We start from the raw sequence: 24193 nt of genomic DNA, 5'->3' as shown, positions 1-24193 counted from the left end.
GTGTTATCCTTAACATATAATGTTGATTGACATGGCTATATTAATTCATACATGTTTGTTTATTGTTTGATTGGATGTTTTAATTATAAGTCGCCATGTAAATTGTACATTTTAAGTTGAAATAAATCTATCTATCTATCTAACTAAGATATAGTGAAAGTACATCAAAACTTTAACCTGAAATTCTAAGTAAAAGTGGGGGATGATTCATTAAAAATTGGTACCAGAGTTATGCACCTTGTGTCATATGATGTGGGTGATAAGGTGAAACAACTAGTTTAAGTTTGAATCAAATCCATTTTGTAATAACTGAGATAGAGTGAAAGTGCATCAAAACTTTAACCTGAAATTCTAAGTGAAAAGGGGAGATAATTCAAGAAATATTGGTGCAAGAGTTATTGCTCTTGTGTCATACAATGAGAGTGATGATGTTGAACAACTATTTAAAGTTTGAATCAAATCCATTTATTTATAAATGAGATAGAGTGAAAGTACATCAAAACTTTAATCTGAAATTCTAATTAAAAATGGGGGAAAACTCATAAAAAATTGGTACCAGAGTTATGGACCTTGTGCCATATGATGTGGAACAACTACTTTCAGTTTGAAACAAATCCATTTAGTAATATTACTGAGGTAGAGTGAAAGTGAAATTCTAAGTAAAAAGGGGGGATAATTCATGAAATATTGGTGTGAGAGTTATGGTCCTTGTGCCAGATGATGTGAGTGATGATGGGAAATAACTATCTTAAGGTTAAAGCAAATCCATCAAGTAGTTACAGAGATAAGAAGAAACAAGAGGGGCAGACTGTCACAACATACACCCGTCATCGAACTTGGCCTAATTCAAGGGCCATAATCCAAGAGTGCCTGAGGCGATTTGGCTGTTATTGAACTTGGCCGAGATATTATGCACACAAACATTGCCAGCAAGCTTGGTGAAGATCAGATAAAAACTGTTCGACTTAGAGAGCAGACAAGGCTAAATTCACAGATTTAGAGTAATTCAAGGGCCATAATCCAAAAGTGCCTGGGGCGATTTGGCTGGTTATCAAACTTGTCCGAGATATTATGCCCACAAACATTATCTGCAAGTCTGTGGAAGATCGGATGAAAACTGTTCAACTTAGGGAGCGTACAAGACTAAATTCACAGTTTTTTGAGTAATTCAAGGGCCATAATCCAAGAGTGCCTAGGGTGATTTGGCTCGTTATTGAAGTTGGCTGAGATATTATGCCAACAAACATTGTCACCAAGTTTGGTGAAGATCGGATAAAAACTGTTTGACTTAGAGAGCGGACATGCTTTTGGACGCCGACCGCCCACCCACCACTAGTGTTCACATAATATGCCCCGCTCTTTCAGAGACCAGCGTATAAAAAGAGAAAGTGTAAAAAAAACTTTAACCAAGGTGGGGACGTGGAAAGATGCCGACACCAGGGTGAGTAGGATAGCTCTCCATATACTTCGTATAGTCGAGCTAAAAAATTAGGAATAAAATGTAAGTCATTTTTACATCAACAATGGAGAGTTAGGTGGTTTCCAGGCTTAAAGTGGTCAAAACTGACAATGGTGAATATTTATGCTAAATGTATCTTTAAATTGTATTTTCTTACCAGCATTTAATCCAGTTTATAAAAATGAATTTGAAGTCATTCTACCAGACCTCAACCTTACAATATATCAAAGTGAAAACCTCATTGTATATATGAAAGTTCCTCACAAGTACCAATTCATGCATTCCATGTTTGGATACAGACATATTTCATTTTCATCTTTAGGAACATTCACTTGCTTAAAATAATCTTTAAGACATTCATATTGTTTTAGTTTATCCTCAGAAACACTTTCACTGAAGCCACACATTCGCCTCAAATCCTTCTCAGTTTCTTTTCGGAAGAAAAGACGATGATTTAAAAACACCCACAAACAAAATATTCCTGAAAATCGGTTGTCTTTGGGGTTGAGATTTTGATATCCAGCAGTTGCATAGAGTTCATCATTTATAGGGTTATAAATAAATGCAGCAAATTTCCCATTTGAAATCAAAATGCTTGGAATACACGAATGACTCTCTGGATGACGATTATATTCCGTCCATGCAAACACGACTGATTCAGCTATTGCTTTGCACAGCACATGCCCAGCATATATACTATTCTTTTCCACTTCAAAGTTTGTGCAGTCTCTGGGACAACTTTGCCCTTCCTCATTATCCTCCACATTTTCATCATCTGATATATTATCTGGTGATTTTACAATAATATTTGTTGATTTGTGTTCAGCAAGCATATCTAGTTCTCCATACCAAGTACTGGATGTCCCTAAAACCAAAGCAAATGAAAACATATAATGTCCTCACAATAGTGTCAAGGTAAATTCAGGTTAATAATATGCAACATTTTAAATGAAGTTCACCTTTACCTTATTAAGGTTTTTTGGTATTTATCTGTAATACTTACATTTTACTTCTAAAGCCCAAAAAATCACCAACAGGTCCATATCAACTCACCCGAAATTTACAGTTCAGTTAGGGGTAACAAGAAACATTGCTGTTGAATTTGGAAAAGTTCGGTACAGTCATATAGGGAATGGCAGCCTTCCTCAATCAAAATAATAATTTAGTAGGTCACCCAAGGAGTATTTCAGTGAATTATTTCAAAATCAGACCAGTGATTCTGGAGATGTTTAAAGATTTTTTTTCTATTTTTAGCTCTGATGGCTATGTCTTTTTTTCACAAACTGGTATAGAAGGAATATTGTTAGTAGATGATCATGCAATGCACATTTCTGTGAAATTATTTCAAACTTGAACCAATGGTTTGAAATTAGATGTTGTCAAGATATTACTTGTTTTCAACTCAAGCTTTTTAAAAGAATCAGAATAATCTTGGTATATGCAAGACAAATGCCTTCTATGAACTTATTTCAGAACCATCTTAGTGGTTAAGGAGACAATGAAGATTTATTTTTATTTTCAGCTTTGGGAAGCATGCAGAATCGTTTAATTCATGAAGATCCATCCAAGAAACATCCAAGCCAAGTTCTATAAACTTCCAACTAGTGGTTTCAAAAACATAATTGTATGAAAACAAGAGGACCATGATACATGTAGCATTAAATCACTCAAATGAGTTTAAAAGTTTCGGTAGTGGGTCATGCAAATTTTTTTTATATATATTTTGACCCCACATGACCAAGATTCGAACTTGACTTATAAATCATCAAGACAATTATTCTGAAAAATTCTCGTGAGTTTCAAACTTAAACTTTTGACTCTAGAGTGCCAACAAGATTTTCCTTTGATCTGGCCTAGTGACCTAATTTTTGACCCCACATGACCCAGATTCGAACTTGGGCTAAAGATCATCATGAACATTCTGAACAAGTTTCATGAAGATAGAATCATAAATGTGGCCTCTAGCATGTTAACAAGCTTTTTCTTTGATTTGACTGGGTGACCTAGTTTTTAACACACATGACCCAGATTCAAACTTCACCTAGAAGTCATCAAGACAAACATTCTGTACAATTCTCATGACTTTCAAACATGAACTGTGGACTCTAGAGTGTGTTACCAAGATTTTCCTTTGATCTGGCCTACTGACCTGGTTTTTAACCCAACATGACCCACTTTCGAACAGGCCTAAAGATAATCAAGACAAACATTCTGACCAAGTTTCATAAAGATTGGTTTACAACTGTGGCCTCTAGAGTATTAACAAACTTTTCCTTTGATTTGACCAGTGACCTAGATTTTGACCCCCACATGACCCAGATTCGAACCTGACATAGAGGTAATCAAGACAAACATTCTGCCAAACTCTCATAAGTTTTAAACTTAAACTGTGGACTCTTAATGTGTCAACAAGATTTTCCTTTGATCTGGCCTACAGACCTAGTTTTTGACCCCACATGACCCAATTACGAACTTGACCTAGAGATCATCCAAGTTTCATAAAGACTGGGTCACAACTGTGGCCACTAGAGTGTTAACAAGGCAAATGTTGATGCATGACGGACGACGCCAGACAATGACCGGTCACAATAGCTCACCTTGAGCACTTTGTGCTAAGGTGAGCTAAGAAGGGGCATAATTTTGTAAAAAAGCAATGTACAGTTATGGAACCTGTGCACTGCGTGTCAGATCATGACAGTGAAGAGTGTTAAGTTTCAATCCATTCCCATTAGCGGGTACTGAGATACCAGTTTACATACAAAAACTTAACCAAAGACTGCTTAGTCGAAAAAGGGGCATAATTTTGTAAAAATGCAATGCAGAGTTATGGAACCTGTGTACAGAATGTTAGATCATCACATAAAACAAGTGTGTGAAGTTTCAATCCATTCCCATTAGTGGGTACTGAGACACCAGCTTAGATAAAAACCTTAACTAAAAATTTCTAAGTCAAAAAAGGGGAATAAATTTGTAAAAAAGCAAAAAAGGGTTATGGAACCTGTGCAATGTAAGTAAGTTTATCACAGTAAATAAGTGTGTGAAGTGTCAATCCATTCCCACAAGTGGTTACTGAGATACCTGCTTACATACAACAAGAGGGCCATGAAGGCCCTGTATCGCTCACCTGACCTATTGACCTAAAGATCATCAAGATTAACATTCTGACCAAGTTTCATAAAGATATGGTCATAAATGTGGCCTCTAAAGTGTTAAATAGCTTTTCCTTCGATTTGACCCAGTGACCTAGTTTTTGACCAGAGATAACCCAGATTCGAACTTGACCTAAAGATCACCAAGATTAACATTCTGACTAAGTTTCGTGACAGGGTTGTTAATAATTACTTGCAAAAGTAATGCATTAAATTAGCATTACTTAGAAAAAATCGGCATTAAATTAGCATTAGCATTACTCATTTTTGTCAAAATAATGCATTAAATTAGCATTACATAGGGTGCATTAGCATTAGCATTACTTTTTGTAAATCATTGCATGTTATAATCGAATCACTATTTGTTTGTTGTTTGTTTTTCATTTAATCATTTTAGTTGTTTATTTCATAGCAGCAACACATGACAATCATTTGTAATGAATCAAATCTACCAACTAGGGGTTATATATAATTTGTATGAAATACTTGAAATGATCCAACAGCACCATAAGAAACACAGCATTTAAATTCTTCAGTATTTTTGTATCTGTCTATGTCTCCAGTGCTTGATATTGTTAATGTATTATAGTTTATCACTGTTGCATTTTATGAACATGAGCTGCTCAAAGATTTGAGCATTTAGTCTGCTTTACAGTATTTACCTATAGTTTAATACATGTATGACTTACTTATATTATATCTGAATTTTTCTTTTACCATTACCATTACTTTATAAAAAACACTTATGTTGAAAGTCAAGTACCTGTTTAATGACTCCCTAACAGCCTAATTTGACATGACATGTAAAAGGAGCTGCCTTAAGGTCTTTAACATCACTATCAGTGGCTTACTGTTAATTGATAAAAAGGTGTCAAAAGATAACAATGATTCTGTTTGATATTTTGGTTGACAAAACTAATTATGTCACACTTTAATTGTTAATATGAATTTGCGCTTTGGAGCTGTCCCAGACTTTAAATGTATAGTTCAATGCATTAATTTGCATTAGATACACTGTGAATGTTTTTGAAAATTTAATTGGTTACAAACAAATAGTGCTAGTGTTTTAAGTAAAATTGTATGTTCAAAAATGTTTCATACCTAGATAGCCCATATATGATTTAAATTTTATCAGTATTTAGGCAGAATATTGTGCATACCTGAACATTTGGATTGTGTTTTATGTCCTTCAGACTGAGGTTTGTGGTATATCTCTGGATCTGATCTGGTTCACACCAAGTTAACTTGAACCTGGGATTTCCAGTGATACAGAAAATAATGCCTAAGTAATGCTAAGCATTAGCATAAGCATTACTAACTTTGGCATTAAATTAGCATTATTTTTAATGCTAAAATTGTGGCATTAATCATTACTTGGCACTATTTGAAAAAAATAATGCATTATTAATGCATTAGCATTAGCATTACTACAACCCTGTTTCGTGAAGATACAGTCATAAATGTGGCCTCTAGAGTGTTAACAAGCTTTTCCTTTGATTCGATCTAGTGACCTCGTTTTTGACCCCACCGGACCCGGATTCAAACTTGACTTATAGATCATCAAGATAAACATTCTGACCAAGTTTCATTAAGATATGGTCATAAATGTGGCTCTACAGTGTAAACTAGCTTTTCCTTTGATTTGACCTGGTGAACTAGTTTTTGATCCTACATGACCCAGATTCAAACTAGACCTTGAGATCATCAAGATTAACATTCTTACCAAGTTTCACGAAGATACAGTCATAAATCTGGCCTCTACAGTGTTAACAAGCTTTTCCTTTGATTTGACCTGGTGACCTAGTTTTTTACCCTGGATGACCTAATATCGAACTCGTCCAAGACTTTATTGAGGGTAACATTCTGACTAAGTAAGGTTGGGCCCAAATTGTGACCTCTAGAGTGTTAACAAGCTTTTCCTTTGATTTGACCTGGTGACCTGGTTTTTGACCCCAGATGACCCAATATCAAACTCATCTAAGATTTTATTGAAGGTAACATTCTGACCAAGTTTCATTAAGATTGGGCCAAAAAAGTGACCTCTAGTGTGTTAACAAGCCTTTCCTTCGATTTGATCTGATGACCTAGTTTTTGCCCCCAGATGACCCAATATCGAACTCATCCAAGGTTTTATTGAGGGTAACATTCTGACCAAGTTTCATTAAGATTGGGCCAAAATTGTGACCTCTACAGTGTTAACAAGCTTTTCCTTTGATTTGACCTTGTGACCTAGTTTTTGACCCCAGATGACCCAATATCGAACTCGTCCAAGATTTTATTGAGGGTAACATTCTGACCAAGTTTCATTAGTTTGGGCTAAAATTGTGACCTCTAGAGTGTTAACAGTCAAATTGTTGACGACGGACGACTGACGATGGACGGACGACGACGGACACAGGGCGATCACTAAAGCTCACATTTGAGCACTTTGTGCTCAGGTGAGCTAAAACCAAATCGGGACGCCGACGTGGACATGGATGAGGACCCGGACGCATGCATGAGTCCAGTAGCTCTACCTATTCTTTGAATAGTTGAGCTAAAAAGGTGAACTAACAAGCTCTCAAAGGAGACAACAAACTCGACTATTTCGATGCTGGATAGTGAAATTAGGCACATTGGTGGAAGTTGCAGCTGTCACTGGTAGTGTTTAATGACTCAAAAGTGGATGAAGATGTTGGGCAATAGCTTAAGTCTGTGTCAAAATGGATTTAGTAAAAACAGAGATAAAGTAAGTATAAAGGAACATAATTCATGGAAAACTTCTGCAAAAGTAATGCACCATGTATTATTTCATGTGGTTAACAATGAAACAACCATTTTCAGTTTGAATCAAATATATGTAGTAATAACTGAGATAGAGCAAAAGTGCATCAAAACTTGAACCTGAAATTATATTAGTTAAAAGGGGGCATAACTCATAACATACTGGTACCAGCATAATGAACCTTGTTTTATATTATGCGGGTGATGATGTGGGACAACCATTGTACGTTTAATTAAATCCATTTAGTAACAACAGAGATATGGTGAAAAAGCATCCAAATTAAACTGAAATTCTAAGTAAAAAGCGGATATAATTTATGAAATATTTGCACCATAGTTGTTGACCTTGTGCCATATTATTAGGAGGAGGATGTGGAAGCATTAATTTAAGTTTTAATTAAATTCATTAAGTAATAACAAAAATTTTAAGTAAAAAGAGGAGTTATTCATAAAATATTGGTGCAAGAGTTATGGTCCTTGTGTCATTTGATGTGGGTGATGATGTAGTACAACTATTTAAAGTTTGAATCAAATCTGTCTGGTAGTAACAGAGATGGAGTGAAAGTGAATCAAAACTTTAACCTACAATTTTAAGTAAAAAGAGCGATAACTCATAAAATATAATTGTCAGAGTAATGGCCCTTGTTTCAAATGATGTAGGTAATAATGCTGATTTATTTTAAGTTTGAATCAAATCACTTTTGTAATAGCAAAGATATAGTGAAAAGGCATCAATATTGCAACAAAATTTTAAGTAAGTTTAGTATTGACCTTACAAATGTCATATGATGTGGGTGATGATGTCAAACAACTGTTCTAAGTTTGAATCCAATCCATTTAGTAATAACTGAGATAGAGTGAAAGTGACCCAAAATTTTAACCCGAAATTCTAAGTATAAAGGGGGGATAATTCATGAAATATTAGTGCAAGAGTTGTTGCACTATATGATGTGGGTGATGATGAGGAATAACTACTTTAAGTTTAAAGCAAACCCATCAAGTTATAACAGAGATAAAGAGAAAGTGCATCAAAACTTTAACCAAGGTGATGTGGAAGGATGTCAACGCCTGGGCAAGTAGGATAGCTCTACATACTGCGTATAGTCGAGCTAAAATGGTTTCCAGATAACGGACAGACTTCAGACGGTGAGTTAACACAACAGCTCACCTTCAGGATGTTGCACTCTAGTAGAGCTGATACAGGTTCACCTGCTTTTTGTGAAAAAAAATTCTGATTTTTATTACATTCTCCACAAATAGAAATCTTGATGGACATGATTATTTTTTGCATAATGTTGCAGTTCTGGGACTAAGCAAACTGACTGAAGCCCCAAAAGAGGGTGATCATACCAACTTTCATCCAGGTTTGTAAATATAGGCAATAGTTCATACATTTTAATTATTAAATTAAGATCAAATGAGACAGTGTGCATAGATGAATGTAGTTGTAAGATATTTTCAATACATCATTTGTAGTTTTACAAGTGAAATTATATGTAATCATTGAAAGCTACATCATGGCAAAATAAAACAAGAGCTGTCAGAGGACAGCAACGCTCGACTATTCAACAGCCTTGTCAATTGAATGAATACAAAAGTCGATAAAAGGGGCATAATTTTGTAACAAGAGCACCGCCTTGCGGGTGCTGACGCTCATCTGATTTTTTTTGTGTAATAGAAATATTGTCCTACCCATGATTTTCTAAGTCTAAAAAGGGCCATCATTCTTGCAAAAAGCAGGATAGAGTTATGTTTCTTGATGTTCAGTGTCCACTTATGATGGTGAAAAACTGTTGCAAGTTTTAAAGCAATAGCTTTGATAGTTTATGAGAAAAGTTGACTTAAACATAATACTCAACCAAGAAAATGATTTTCTAAGTCCAAAAGGGGCAATAATTATTGCAAAAAGCAGGATGGAGTTATGTTGCTTGCTGTACAGGGTCAGCTTATGATGGTCAACAAGTGTTGCAAGTTTCAAAGCAATAGCTTTGACAGTTTAAGAGAAAAAGTTGACCTAAACATAAAACTTAACCAAGAAATCTGATATTTTCTAAGTCCAAAAGGGGCCATAAATCTTGCAAAAAGCAGGATGGAGTACAGATCTTGCTGTACAGGGTCAACTTATGATGGTGAACAAGTGTTGCAAATTTTAAAGCAATAGCTTTGACAGTTTAGGATAAAAGCTGACCTAAACATAAAACTTAACCAAGAAAACTGATTTTCTAAGTCCAAAAGGGGAAATAAATCTTGCAAAAAGCAAGATGGAGTTATGTTTCTTGATGTACAGGGTCTGCTTATGATGGTGAACAAGTATTCCAAGTGTCAAAGCAATAGCTTTGATAGTTTAGGAGAAAAGTTGACCTAAACATAAAACTTAACCAAGAAATCTGATATTTTCTAAGTCCAAAAGGGGCCATAAATCTTGCAAAAAGCAGGATGGAGTACAGATCTTGCTGTACAGGGTCAACTTATGATGGTGAACAAGTGTTGCAAATTTTAAAGCAATAGCTTTGATAGTTTAGGATAAAAGCTGACCTAAACATAAAACTTAACCAAGAAAACTGATTTTCTAAGTCCAAAAGGGGACATAAATCTTGCAAAAAGCAAGATGGAGTTATGTTTCTTGATGTACAGGGTCTGCTTATGATGGTGAACAAGTATTCCAAGTTTCAAAGCAATAGCTTTGATAGTTTAGGAGAAAAGTTGACCTAAACATAAAACTTAACCAAGAAATCTGATATTTTCTAAGTACAAAAGGGGCCATAAATCTTGCAAAAAGCAAGATGGAGTTATGTTTCTTGATATACAGGGTCAGCTTATGATGGTGAACAAGTATTCCAAGTTTCAAAGCAATAGCTTTGATAGTTTAGGAGAAAAGCTGACCTAAACATAAAACTTAACCAGGCAATGCCGACGCAGACGCCAACGCCGACAACCGCTCAAGTGATGACAATAACTCATCATTTTTTTTTCCAAAAATCAGATGAGCTAAAAATGGGAAAAAGGGTTATGGAACCTTCACAGAGCTTATCAGCTCATAAAGTGAACAAGTGCGTGAAGTTTCAATCCTTTCCCATAAGTGGATACAGAAATAGCAGCTTACATACAAAAACTTAACCAAAAACTGCTAAGTCGAAAAAGGGGCATAATTTTGAAAAAATTGCAAAGTAGAGTTATGGGACCTACACACAGCATGTCAGATCATGACAGTGAACAAGTGTGTGAAGTTTCAATCCATTCCCATTATTGGGTACTGAGATACCAGCTTACATACAAAACCTTAACCAAGAATTTCTAAGTCGAAAAGGGGACATAATTTTGTAAAAAAGCAAAATAGAGTTATGGAACCTGTCCAATGTAGGTCAGTTTATCACAGTGAATAAGTGTGTGAAGTTTCAATCCATTCCCACAAGTGGTTACTGAGATACCAGCTTACATACAAAACCTTAACCAAAAATTTCTAAGTCGAAAAGGGGACATAATTTTGTAAAAATGCAAAACAGAGTTATGGAACCTGTGCAATGTAGGTCAGTTTGTCACAGTGAATAAGTGTGTGAAGTTTCAATCCATTCCCACAAGTGGTTACTGAGATACCAGCTTACATACAAAACCTTAACCAAATCGGGACGCCGACGCATGGGTGAGTCCAATAGCTCTACTATTCTTTGAATAGTCGAGCTAATGATCCCCTTCATTCATTCACTTACCAAATCTTTTGAGATGTGGTAAAATATTAAGATATTAGTGAATTGAAAACTTGAAAATCTCTGGCTGTTGGCAGGATCAGACCCTTTTGATTCATGTATGAGCAATTAATTGAATATCCATCACCTACTCTATTTTATAGAATTTTTTTTTACCTACCAATACACATGTCAGTAGCCTGTAACTTTTCTCCACAGCCACAGGGGCATGTAAGGTTTCCTCTGTAGGTATTTGTAAATGCATTTCCACTTAATTTCTTGATCAAATGCACACCACATCCAACAAGGACCTCATTTTCAGATAAATCTTGCCTCTCAAATATTCTAGTCAGCTGCTGACAGTTCTCCTCGGTTAAGCAGTCATTCAATCTTTGAATTGCTTCTTGGATAGGTGTTGTATCAAAGTCAACCTGAAACAAGTGACTATTTGTAAACTGTCAAGTCTGCACAATTCAACATTAAATATTAATATGACCTTGACCTTTAACCTATAAAACAAAAAGCCAACAGGTTTTACCAACTAACTTGAAGCATTCTGTATTGAGCGGAAACTATAATATAACTACCTAAAGGCTCATTGACTGGCATGAACTGAATCACAATAGATACTTTTGTTGGTGTATGTGGTTTGTGGTGTTTCTTCTTCTTTGGTGGTTGAGGTTGTGGTGGAGGTAAGGGTTAATGAAAGAGGTTCATCTGGTTACTTTGCAGCATTTTGATAGTGGAGAAAGTGCCCCACTACATAGCATTACAATGTGTTTCAGGCATATGTAGGCACCTGGGTTAGACCATTAACATTCCTTAAGGTAGTTCTGCATGTTTGAGAAACCAGAAGAAATGGCGTAATGTTTTTTATCTGAATAACTTTGAGTAAGGCCCGCCCCTGACATCTGAAAAAGAAAATCTCTTTATGAAATAATGGAAATCTGTGAGAAAATTTATGGAAAAGGGTAACTCTACTATCTTTCTATAGATGAAATTTGATATTTAAGAGTTGACATGTTAAAAATCCCCTGATTATGTTGAACAATTAATATCTTGTAGTGTGTCAATCTATTTAATCATGTGCAAATATCTTAACAAGAGGTCACGATGACCCTGGATCGCTCACCTGAGTAATATGAGCTACATGTTTCAAATGTCAAACTGATGATAAAATATAACGAAAGTCAGTAGGTCACATTCATGGTCAATGAAATTCAGTTTTATGATTGGTGTGCAAAACTGTGTATGTCATCAAAATTTCAAGGCTGTATCTTAAAAAACAAGAATGTAGGTCAGAAGGTCAAGGTCACAGTCAAGTGACATCATATTACTTGGGGTCATCAGGTAATTATAATTAAACAGTCTTGGAAATAGGATCAAATGATTTTTTAAGTATTTTTTCCTATATAACTCACATAATAACTAAGTGACCCCAGGGCGGGGCCTCTTTTAACCCCAGGGGCATAATTTGAAAAATTTTGGTAGAGGACTACAAGACAATATATCATACAAAATATCAAAAGCCTAGGTCGTATGGTTTCAGACAAGAAGATTTTTAAAGTTTTTTCCTATTTAAGTCTATATAAAACCTGGGACCCCCAGGGCAGGGCCTCTTTTCACCCCAGGGGTACAATTTGAATAATTTTGGTTGAGGACCATAAGACAATGCTACGAACCAAATATCAAAGGTCTAAGTGTTGTGGTTACAGACAAGAAGATTTTTAAACTTTTTTTCCTATGTAAGTCTATGTAAAACTTGGGACCCCCGGGGTGGGGCCATATTTGATCCTAGGGGGATAACTTGAACAATCTTGGTAGAGGACCACTAGATGATACTACATACCAAATATCAAAGCCCTAGGCCGTGTGGTTTTGTACAAGATTTTCAAAGTTTTCCCTATATAAGTCTATATAAACCATGTGACCCCTGGGGCGGGGCCATATTTGACCCTAGGGGGATAATTTGAACAATTTTGGTAGATGACCACTAGATGATGCTACACACCAGATATCAAAGCCCTAGGCCCTGTGGTTTTGGACGAGAAGATTTTTAAAGTTTTTCCTTTTGGTTGCAACCAGAGTTCTGCATGGAATTCAATTCTTTGAACAAGTTTGAAAGGGGGCCACCTAAGGATCATTCCTAAGAAGTTTGGTGTAATTCTGCCTAGTGGTTTTCAAGAAGAAGATTTTTTTTAGAAAATGTTGATGGACGGACGACACACGACACACGATGGACGACAGACATTGAGCTGTCACAAAAGCTCACCATGAGTCTTTGGCTCAGGTGAGCTAAAAATGATAATACGCTTATAACGACGCCATTTACAGTATAGGAGACGTTGGTCAAATCGACTTGCTTACATAGGAAAAGAAAGTAGAATTTTTTTATGTTTCCGCAGGAAAGGTTAACATTTGATAACAAGATAGCCATGACGACCCTGGATCGCTCACCTGAGTAATATGAGCTATATGTTTCAAATGTCAAACTGATGATTTTTTGACATTTTTTAGAAGATTTTCCGATGTACAATCAAGGAACCCCTGGGGCGGGGCCAATTTTATCCCGGGGGTCATGATTTGAAAAAAGTTTGTAGAAGTCTACTAGTCGATGTAACATATCTAAGATCTAGGCCTTCTGGTTTATTTTTAGCAAATTTATGAAGATTTCCCTATGTACAATCAAGTAACCCCTGGGGCGGGGTCAATTTGACCCTGGGGGTCAAGATTTGAAAAATTTTTGTAGAGGTCCACTAGGTAATGCTTCATGTCAAATATCTGAGCTCTAGGCCTTCTGGTTTATTTTTAGAAAATTTTGAAGATTTTTCTATGTACAATCAAGTAATCCTATGGGGCGGGGTCAATTTGACCCCGGGGGTCATGATTTGAATATTTTTTGTAGTAGTCTACTAGGCAATGCTACATGTCAAATATCTAAGCTCTAGGCCTTCTGGTTTATTTTTAGAAATTTTTTGAAGATTTTCCTATGTAAAATCAAGTGACCCCTGGGGCGGAGTCAATTTTGACCCCGGGGGTCATGATTTGAATAAATTTTGTAGAGGTCCACTAGGCAATGCAACATGTTAAATATCTAAGCTCTAGGCCTTCTGGTTTATTTTTAGAATATTTTTGAAGATTTTCCTATGTAAAATCAAGTGACACCTGGGGCGGGGTCAATTTTGACCCCAGGGGTCAAGCTTTGAACAAATTTTGTAGAGATCCACTAGGCAAAGCGGGGTCAATTTTGACCCTGAGGTCATGATTTGAACAAATTTTGTAGAGGTCCACAAGGCAATGTTACATGTCAAATATTTAAGCTCTAGGCCTTCTGGTTTATTTTTAGAAAATTTTAAAGATTTTTCTAGGTACAATCAAGTGACCCCTGGGGCGGGGCCAATTTTAACCCGGGGGTCATGATTTAAACAAATCTGGTAGAGGTCCACTAGGCAATGCTACATGTGAAATACCTAACCTCTAGGCCTCCTGGTTTATTTTTAGAAAAATTTTGAAGATTTTCCTGTGTAAAATCAAGTGACCCCTGGGGCGGGGTCCAGGGGTCATGATTTGAACAAATTTTGTAGAGGTCCATTAGGCAATGCTACATGTCAAATATCTAAGCTCTAGGCCTTCTGGTTTATTTTTTAAAAAATTTTGAAGATTTTCCTATAGAAATCTATGTAAAATCAATAATCCCTGGGGCGGGGTCAATTTTGACCCCGGAGTCATGATTTGAACAACTTTAGTAGAGCTCCACTAGGAAATGCTACATGTCAAGTATCTAAGCTCTAGGGCTACTGGTTTTTGAGAAGAAGATTTTTTAAGATGTTCCTACGCAAAATCAAGTGACTCCTGGGGCAGGGTCAATTTTGACCCCGGGGTCATGATTTGAACAAATTTGGTAGAGGTCCACTAGGCAATGCTTCACACCAAATATCTAAGCTCTAGGCTTCTGGCTTTTGAGAAGAAGATTTTTAAAGTTTTTCCTTTCGGTTACCATGGCAACCAGAGTTCTGCATGGAATTCAATTCTTTGAATAATTTTTGTAGAGCTTCACCCAAGGAACATTCCTGTGAAGTTTGGATGAAATTGGCCTAGCGGTTTATGAGGAGATGTCGTTTAAAGGAAAAGTTTACGGACGCCGGACGGTGAGTGATCAGAATAGCTCACCCTGAGCCTTTGGCTCTGGTGAGCTAAAAAAAAGCACACAGACCTAAACATTTCATTTCATTTCATAACATATCTTACTTTTATTTAAGTCACGCCCGTAGCTAGGACCATATTTATAGTACACAGGGTAGGTAGGGGGGTTACGGGGGTATCCTCCCCCGGGAATTTTTTTAAGTGAGAACGGCAAATGGTGCATTTTGGGGTATATTTGAAGTATATACAGTGAACTTAAACCTTGTTCTTTTTTTAATAAATTTCATACGAAATGTATTATTTTAGTAAACCTACACACATGTGAAAAAACAAGAGGGCCAAGATGGCCCTAGGTCGCTCACCTAAGAAACACTCCATAACAGTGTAAAACATGTTTGACCTAGTGATTTCATGGAAACAAATATTCTGACCAATTTTCATTAAGATTGGACCAAAAAATTGGTCTCTTGCGATAAAACAAGCATTTTCTTAGATATGACCTAGTTTTTGATCCTAGATGACCCATGTTCAAACTCGACCTAGATTTTATCAAGGCAATCATTCTGACCAAAATTCATGAAGATCAACTGAAAAATACAGCCTCTATCACATACAGATGTTTTTTCTTTGATTTGACCAAGTGACCTAGTTTTTGACCTCAGATGACCCATATTCAAATTCGACCTAGATTTCATTAAGGCAATCAACCTGACCAAATTTCATAAAAATCAATTGAAAAAAACAGTCTCTATCGCATACACAAGATTTTTCTTTAATTTGACCTAGTGACCTAATTTTTGACCTCAGATAACCCATATTCAAAATCGACCTAGATTTCATCAAGGCAATCACTCTGACCAAATTTCATGAAGATCAATTGAACAAGAGGGCCAAGATGGCCCTAGGTCGCTCACCTAAGAAACACTCCATAACAGTGTAAAACATGTTTGACCTAGTGATTTCAAGGAAACAAATATTCTGACCAATTTTCATTAAGATTGGACCAAAAAATTGGTCTCTTGCGATAAAACAAGCATTTTCTTAGATATGACCTAGTTTTTGACCCTAGATGACCCATGTTCAAACTCGACCTAGATTTTATCAAGGCAATCATTCTGACCAAAATTCATGAAGATCAACTGAAAAATACAGCCTCTATCACATACAGAAGTTTTTCTTTGATTTGACCAAGTGACCTAGTTTTGACTCAGATGACCCATATTCAATTCGACTAGATTTCATTAAGGCAATCAACCTGACCAAATTTCATAAAAATCAATTGAAAAAAAACAGTCTCTATCGCATACACAAGATTTTTTTTTAATTTGACCTAGTGACCTAGTTTTTGACCTCAGATAACCCATATTCAAAATCGACCTAGATTTCATCAAGACAATCATTCTGACCAAATTTCATACAGATCAATTGAAAAATACATCTGTATTGCATACACAATGTTTTTTTCGATTTGACTGTGACCTAGTTTTTGACCGAGTGACCCATTTTCGACAGGCCTAGTTTTTAAGGTAATCATTTGGCTAATTTCTGAAGATCAGTTAAAAATACAGCTCTACTGCATACACAAGGTTTTTCTTTGATTTGACCTAGTGACCTAGTTTTGACCCAGATGACCTATTTTCGAAATTGGTCTAATTTCATCAAGGTAATCATTCTGACCAAAATTCATGAAGATCATTTGAAAAATACAGCCTCTATCGCATACACAAGGTTTTATACGTGATATGACTAGTGACCTAGTTTTTGACCCCAGATGACCCATTTTCGAACTTGGCCTAGATTTCATCAAGGTAATCATTCTGACCAAAATTCATGAAGATCAATTGAAAAATACCGCCTCTATGCATACACAAGGTTTTTCTTTTATTTGACCTAGTGACCTAGTTTTTGACCCGAGATGACCCATTTTCGAACTCGGCCTAGATTTCATCAAGGCAATCATTCTGACCAAAATTCATGAAGATCAATTGAAAAATACAGCCTCTATCGCATACACAAGGTTTTTCTTTGATTTGACCTTGTGACCTAGTTTTTGATCCGAGATGACCCATTTTCGAACTCGGCCTAGATTTCATCAAGGTTATCATTCTGACCAATATTCATGAAGAAGAATTGAAAAATACAGCCTCTATCGTATACACAAGGTTTTTCTTTGATTTGACCTAGTGACCTAGTTTTTGACCCGAGATGACCCATTTTCGAACTCGGCTTAGATTTCATCAAGGTTATCATTCTGACCAATATTCATGAAGATTAATTGAAAAATACCGCCTCTATCGCATACACAAGGTTTTTCTTTGATTTGACCTAGTGACCTAGTTTTTGACCCGAGATGACCCATTTTCGAACTCGGCCTAGATTTTATCAAAGTTATCATTCTGACCAATATTCATGAAGATTAAATGAAAAATACAGCCTCTATCGCATACACAAGGTTTTTCTTTGATTTGACCTAGTGACCTAGTTTTTGACCCGAGATGACCCATTTTCGAACTCGGCCTAGATTTCATCAAGGTTATCATTCTGACCAATATTCATGAAGATTAATTGAAAAATACAGCCTCTATCGCATACACAAGCTAAATGTTGACAGACGACGGACGACAGACGACGGACGCCGGACATCGAGCGATCAGAAAAACTCACCTGAGCATTGCTCAGGTGAGCTAAAAATACATCCTCTATTGCATACACAATGTTTTTCTTTGATTTGACCTAGTGACCTAGTTTTTGACCCCAGATGACCCATTTTCGAACTCGGCCTAGATTTTATCAAGGTTATCATTCTGGCTAAATTTCATGAAGATCAGTTGAAAAATACCGCCTCTATTGCATACACAAGGTTTTTCTTTGATTTGACCTAGTGACCTAGTTTTTGATCCGAGATGACCCATTTTCGAACTTGGTCTCAATTTCATCAAGGTAATCATTCTGACCAAAATTCATGAAGATCAATTGAAAAATACAGCCTCTATCGCATACACAAGGTTTTTACGTGATATGACCTAGTGACCTAGTTTTTGACCCCAGATGACCCATTTTCGAACTCGGCCTAGATTTCTTCAAGGTAATCATTCTGACCAAAATTCATGAAGATCAATTGAAAAATACCGCCTCTATCGCATACACAAGGTTTTTCTTTGATTTGACCTAGTTTTTGACCCGAGATGACCCATTTTCGAACTCGGCCTAGATTTCATCAAGGCAATCATTCTGACCAAAATTCATGAAGATCAATTGAAAAATACAGCCTCTATCGCATACACAATGTTTTTCTTTGATTTGACCTAGTGACCTAGTTTTTGACCCGAGATGACCCATTTACGAACTCGGCCTAGATTTCATCAAGGCAATCATTCTGACCAAAATTCATGAAGATCAATTGAAAAATACAGCCTCTATCGCATACACAAGGTTTTTCTTTGATTTGACCTAGTGACCTAGTTTTTGACCCGAGATGACCCATTTTCGAACTCGGCCTAGATTTCATCAAGGTTATCATTCTGACCAATATTCATGAAGAAGAATTGAAAAATACCGCCTCTATCGCATACACAAGGTTTTTCTTTGATTTGACCTAGTGACCTAGTTTTTGACCCGAGATGACCCATTTTCGAACTCGGCTTAGATTTCATCAAGGTTATCATTCTGACCAATATTCATGAAGATTAATTGAAAAATACCGCCTCTATCGCATACACAAGGTTTTTCTTTGATTTGACCTAGTGACCTAGTTTTTGACCCGAGATGACCCATTTTCGAACTCAGCCTAGATTTCATCAAAGTTATCATTCTGACCAATATTCATGAAGATTAAATGAAAAATACAGCCTCTATCGCATACACAAGGTTTTTCTTTGATTTGACCTAGTGACCTAGTTTTTGACCCGAGATGACCCATTTTCGAACTCGGCCTAGATTTCATCAAGATTATCATTCTGACCAATATTCATGAAGATTAATTGAAAAATACAGCCTCTATTGCATACACAAGCTAAATGTTGACAGACGACGGACGACAGAATACGGACGACAGACGCCGGACATCGAGCGATCAGAAAAACTCACCTGAGCATTGCTCAGGTGAGCTAATAAGCAGCAGGTCTGCATGTAGGTCTGCATGTAGACTAAAGAGACATTTTTATACAGATATTTTTCAGTACATACAATAGGATCCAGCCTACATACACTCTAAAAAACAGCAAATCTCCTATCCCTTTTCTATGCAAACTGACTGATCATTTGAGCAAAGTAAATGGTCTCATCTCTAAATACATTGGTTGTTAAAAAACGCAGACTTTTGCAGGGTTGGCAAAAACCCGGGTTTTAAGCATATTGCCCAGCCCAGTGGGATTTACTGGGAAAACCCGGGTTTTACAGAGTAATAATGGGCAATAGTGGGCAATATAAAATTTCAGTTCATACATCAAAACATATATCAACACTTTAGTTGACTTAGAACCCATTTAGTGATACAGCAGTGACACCTGCATGCCTGAAGCTATAAAAAAAACTATTGAATAGAGATTATTATGATAATGATTGAGCAATTATTGAGCAAGATTAGGGGATTAAAGTTAGAAGTGTTAACTTAAATCTGGTCATTTTACTCATGAAAGTCAGTTTAGATCACACTGTCATTTCTATCATATAAGTTATAACCATGAAACCTAAGGACCCTGTGTGGAATTGTTTTATTGTCACAGAGGATGATTAAAAAAAGATTGCAAAAACTGAACCCTAGATGTGATGATTAAAAAAAGATTGCAAAATCTGAACCCTAGATGTAACACTATATATATCTGATATGCCTAAGTGAAACAATATGCATGTGAGTCAGGATTTATCTTATACAGTTAGGGTACTTGTCTGTGATCTTTAACTCTCGAGTGCTATGAGCGTTAGAGCCTCATAAAGACAAACTGGAAAAACCTTTTTCCCAAACCATGGAACCATGCCATTATTTGGCAAATATACTCCACCCCAAGTTTCATGGGAAGAAACTGTTACCATCTAGCAAATTACTAAAGCACAGAACCTACTTTTTGAGGAGACTCCTGATGCTATGCCGGACTTGTTATCATTTTTAAGTGAAAAAATTAATTTGCACATGTCTATGTTAAATGCTGTTACATGTGGTGGTGCTGTGTAGAGCGGACAAAGGCAGTTGGTGAACCACTCTGTGGGGTAGCCAAAAAACTTCTAGATATGCCGGCATCTTCTGCGTCAACTGAAAGGGTGTTTTCAAATTTTGGCAGTATTCAAACAAAACTCAGAAATAGACTTTGGATTGAAAAAACTGCAAAACTTGTATCCTGTTACAGAATGCTACATGGCAAAGAAGAACTAGACTGGTTGACTATCAAAATTATGTTAAGCAAAATCTAGTTGTGACCTAGAGAGATGTATTTGTAACTATAAATATTATCACATAAAAACTTTTTTGTTGTGTCAATAAACCATTGCAATTTTGTTAATAAAACTGTTCTCTCTGCTAACTATCACTTCACCAATTGTATCAAAGTAAGTAAAACTTAATGTAAGAATAAGCTTACATTCTATAACATAGAAATTACTTAATTATTTAGGTAAAAAAAAATAGAAACCATTCTTATTGCCCGGTATTGCCCACTTCAGTCATTTTTAGGAGTACTGCCCAACCCGGGAAAACCCGGGTTTTCCCGAGTGGGTTTACCCGCCCTGGGCGGGTAGTCGCCAACCCTGGACTTTTGTCATAACTTCAAAATTAATCAACAAAGACATATCGAGGGGCGATATTGTGCAGATTCTAAGTGTTTCTTTAATTATATTCACTTAGATTACTTTCACCCTGACCCTTCGAATTAAGATTGTATCATTCCGTATTCACTATGTACTACTGTACCAAAGCTGACACGCTGATGCCTGGCATGTTTTATTTTTTATCAATGTTAAAGGGTTTTAAACACATTCCAGCCAACGACAGTGAGGTCTTCATAACGTCAAACTTTTCAACTAAAACATAATTAGTCTGCAATATTTTCTTATTGAAAACAACACCTTTGGAAAAAATCAGAATTTTAATTTTCAGTAAGACATCCGGGTGTGTAAATGCAAAAATAAATTTAATTCATGACTGTAAATGTTAGACTTTTAGCTCTGGAAATAGTCTGTCTGGTTCATTGTTGTATATTGCCTCATCAAATTATCAGAATTTTTGCTTTCACTTTCATAATAAGTCTACAATAACCCTCGTTGTTTTCAGTAGTTCAGAAATTTCTATGCATTATTTAATGATTTGATCAGATTTCTACAGCAGCTGAAGTTCTTATGAAAACGATGACTGAAGGAGATTTGCAGAGTTGTGATGTCTTGTTGCATATATTTATTTTATTTCATTTCAGTCTACTGATTTGTTCAAATTGAAGACGATAGCGAGTTACTACTCCTAATTTTTGAACAACCCGAATTTAATGTGCTCATGCTCGCGAACACAAAGCCAGATGGTGGACATTACAGCCCAGAGGCATGCCTTAACATGGTGCCTAGTCTTGAAAAACCCTTGACACCAGCATACATATATTTAGATGAAAATCCTGAAACATTTAGACATTTTAACTATGAGTTGCGTACAACATCCTCCATTAAATGATATAGGCTCCTTAACTGTAACCAAACATATACAATGTTTCAGATTAGCCAAATTAATAGTGCATGCTTGCCAGATTTTCATTTCAGCTGCGTATCTGCTTATAGGTAGATACGTGCCAGACTGTGAGATACGTTAACGTCTTCCTTTCTGCACAACAGTTTATGTATATATATATATATTTGCAGATAAAGGAATTAAGGTTTAACCCTTACCCTGCTAATTAAATTTCTATAATGAACTTGTCCATCTTTCAATTTTGACAGTATCATTAACTGTTAAAAAGGGTGCATACCAAAAAGATACTGACTGAATGGCAAACAGTGCAGGTCATGATCAGACTGTATGGATGTGCAGGCTGATCATGATCTGCACTGGTCGCAAAGGCAGAATCAATCGTGTCCAGCATGATAAGGGTTAAGGTGTTAGGTTTTGCACTTTTTTTATCACAACAGTTGGGAAGCACTAGGTGGATTGTGTAGCCTAGGTAAAGTGACAGTCTTTTACTTTCACTAACCCCACACGCATGGCCATAACGTATCAATATTGAACGTTTGCCATTATAAATGATGATGATGATGATGAAATTTCCACCTCAGTCATGTAAAGCTGTGGGTGTTCAGTTTATTTTTAAACCCCACTTGCTTGATGTGTATGTAAAACTACAAATCATGATGTTTAAGCAACGTCAATTTGCACAACAGTTTTGATCCTAACTACTTGAGATGTATAGAGGCAGCTACACCGATTACACGGTAAATGCAAAGAAGTATAAAATACACAGAATGGCAACTGGCTGTAATTTCGCGTGATCTCGTGTCAGTGCGTGAATCAGCATTATCTTAGTAAAAACAAACATCAGCGAGCATGGAATTACAATTTGAACCTTTAAAACTACATTTCAAATACATGTTAGCTTCTAAAACAACATTAGTTTAATGTGAAATAGTCTTAAGACACAAAGTACACGTTTCTTGCCATTAAAAGAAGTGTGGTCATACCGTGATAATTAATTTACCAATGAGGAATTGCTTTCGCGTACAATATGGCACGTGGAGAAAGCATCACTTTCGGTAAAGGAGATCTCATTCTGTTATCACGGGATGTTGGCAAGATTTGCTCTATATGCCTTTCAAGTTGCCGATCTATTTATTTTTATAGCGCTTCGGTAAATGTCAGTCTGTGAAATCAGTCTGCCTTGCAGTCGAAAAATTGAGACTACGGTAGGCTTTCTTGCACACCGGACTGGCGTTTTCGGCGATTTTACCCATGCCGCCAAAACCCATCTGGCACCCCCCATGCCAGATGACTCGCGTGCTGTTAATGACAACTAGTTGTTCATGCACTGATAATATATTGTTTATGTAAAAACACGAAAAAAGCAGGTACCTTGATAGTTTCTCTCCGTTCCTTATAGTATATTTCTCGATTCAAAATATGTTAGTTTATCGTAAGAACATAACGTTACGCTACAAACGATAAAACTAGAGTGGAACTTTGTTATTGTGCATAACGCAAAACATCATGACGTCACTTCTGCTTACGGACGTTAATTTCCCACGCTCTACTATAAGAAAGAGTGCTTCAAAGAAAGTATTTCTATCTGTTATTTGTAAAATACGGTGTGCAAGAAAAATAATCTGCCAGAATAAAATGCTAACATGTATACGATATGCAAGAAAAAATATCAGTCATGTGTTTACGAATCGGATGGAAATATCCGTCCCTCGGCCACCTGCGCATGGGCGGTAATTCGGCATGCCTCATTACCGCCCAATGTGCAGGTGCCCTCGGGACGGATATTTCTCTCCGATTTGTAAACACATGACAGATATTATTATTCAGGTTACCAGATAGCAATTCACTTCTTTGATGTTTTTTAAAGCATGCATTGATGGGAAAATCAAATTTCTTACAACGTCGTCATCGCTGCTACTGTCTGTTTTCTTAGGCCTAACCCTTGAACATCTCAGGATTTCTTTAACATCTTTTTTACAGTCGGGAATAAAGTATGTTTTGTATATTAGTTCAGGAAATTCCCAAGAATCACTAGCTGGAAAGTTTGCCCTTACATAATATAACAATGGATCTAATTTTTGATACATGTTTACAACTTTTTCTGAAGATAGTCCAATTTCATCTGAATTCGCCATTTCAGCTGTCTAGATTTTACCCCAAAGAAGCCGAAATATACCCAAATACACCAAATTAAACAAAAACGCAGTCCGTTGAAACAAGTGAATAATGTATTGTTTGTCTATATTTATAAACAGTCGGCTTTTTGTTGAAAAAAAATGTTTGCTTCCTTTTGATATTTACTGGACACATTTGTAGTAAAATGTCTTAAAAT

The 24193-nt window shown here is 36.3% G+C and overlaps 1 protein-coding gene across 1 annotated transcript; it reads right to left on the bottom strand.

Annotated features, from left to right (window-relative positions):
* Nucleotides 1-1575: 1575 nt before the first annotated feature.
* LOC123556495 (uncharacterized) lies at nt 1576-24193 on the bottom strand. The gene is made up of 3 exons (XM_045347262.2): nt 23760-24193; nt 11236-11485; nt 1576-2324 (listed from the first exon to the last, which is right to left on the bottom strand). The coding sequence occupies exons 1-3, from the start codon at nt 23994-23996 to the stop codon at nt 1720-1722; spliced, it is 1092 nt and encodes a 363-aa protein (XP_045203197.2). The 5' UTR covers nt 23997-24193; the 3' UTR covers nt 1576-1719.

This window comes from Mercenaria mercenaria, chromosome 5 (genome assembly GCF_021730395.1).
Source record: "Mercenaria mercenaria strain notata chromosome 5, MADL_Memer_1, whole genome shotgun sequence".
Classification (NCBI taxonomy): Eukaryota; Metazoa; Mollusca; class Bivalvia; order Venerida; family Veneridae; genus Mercenaria; species Mercenaria mercenaria.
This window is presented reverse-complemented; position numbering and strand designations above follow the sequence as displayed.

Bases quoted from the DNA above. Each gene is read 5' to 3' on its own strand.
- LOC123556495 (XM_045347262.2), bottom strand. From the start codon at position 23,996: ATGGCGAATTCAGATGAAATTGGACTATCTTCAGAAAAAGTTGTAAAC. The intron at 11,486-23,759 runs GTAAGAAATTTG...CACTTGTTTCAG, and splicing joins GTAGCAGCGATGACGACGTT to GTTGACTTTGATACAACACC. The intron at 2,325-11,235 runs GTAGGTAAAAAA...CTTTGGTTTTAG, and splicing joins GGCTACTGACATGTGTATTG to GGACATCCAGTACTTGGTAT.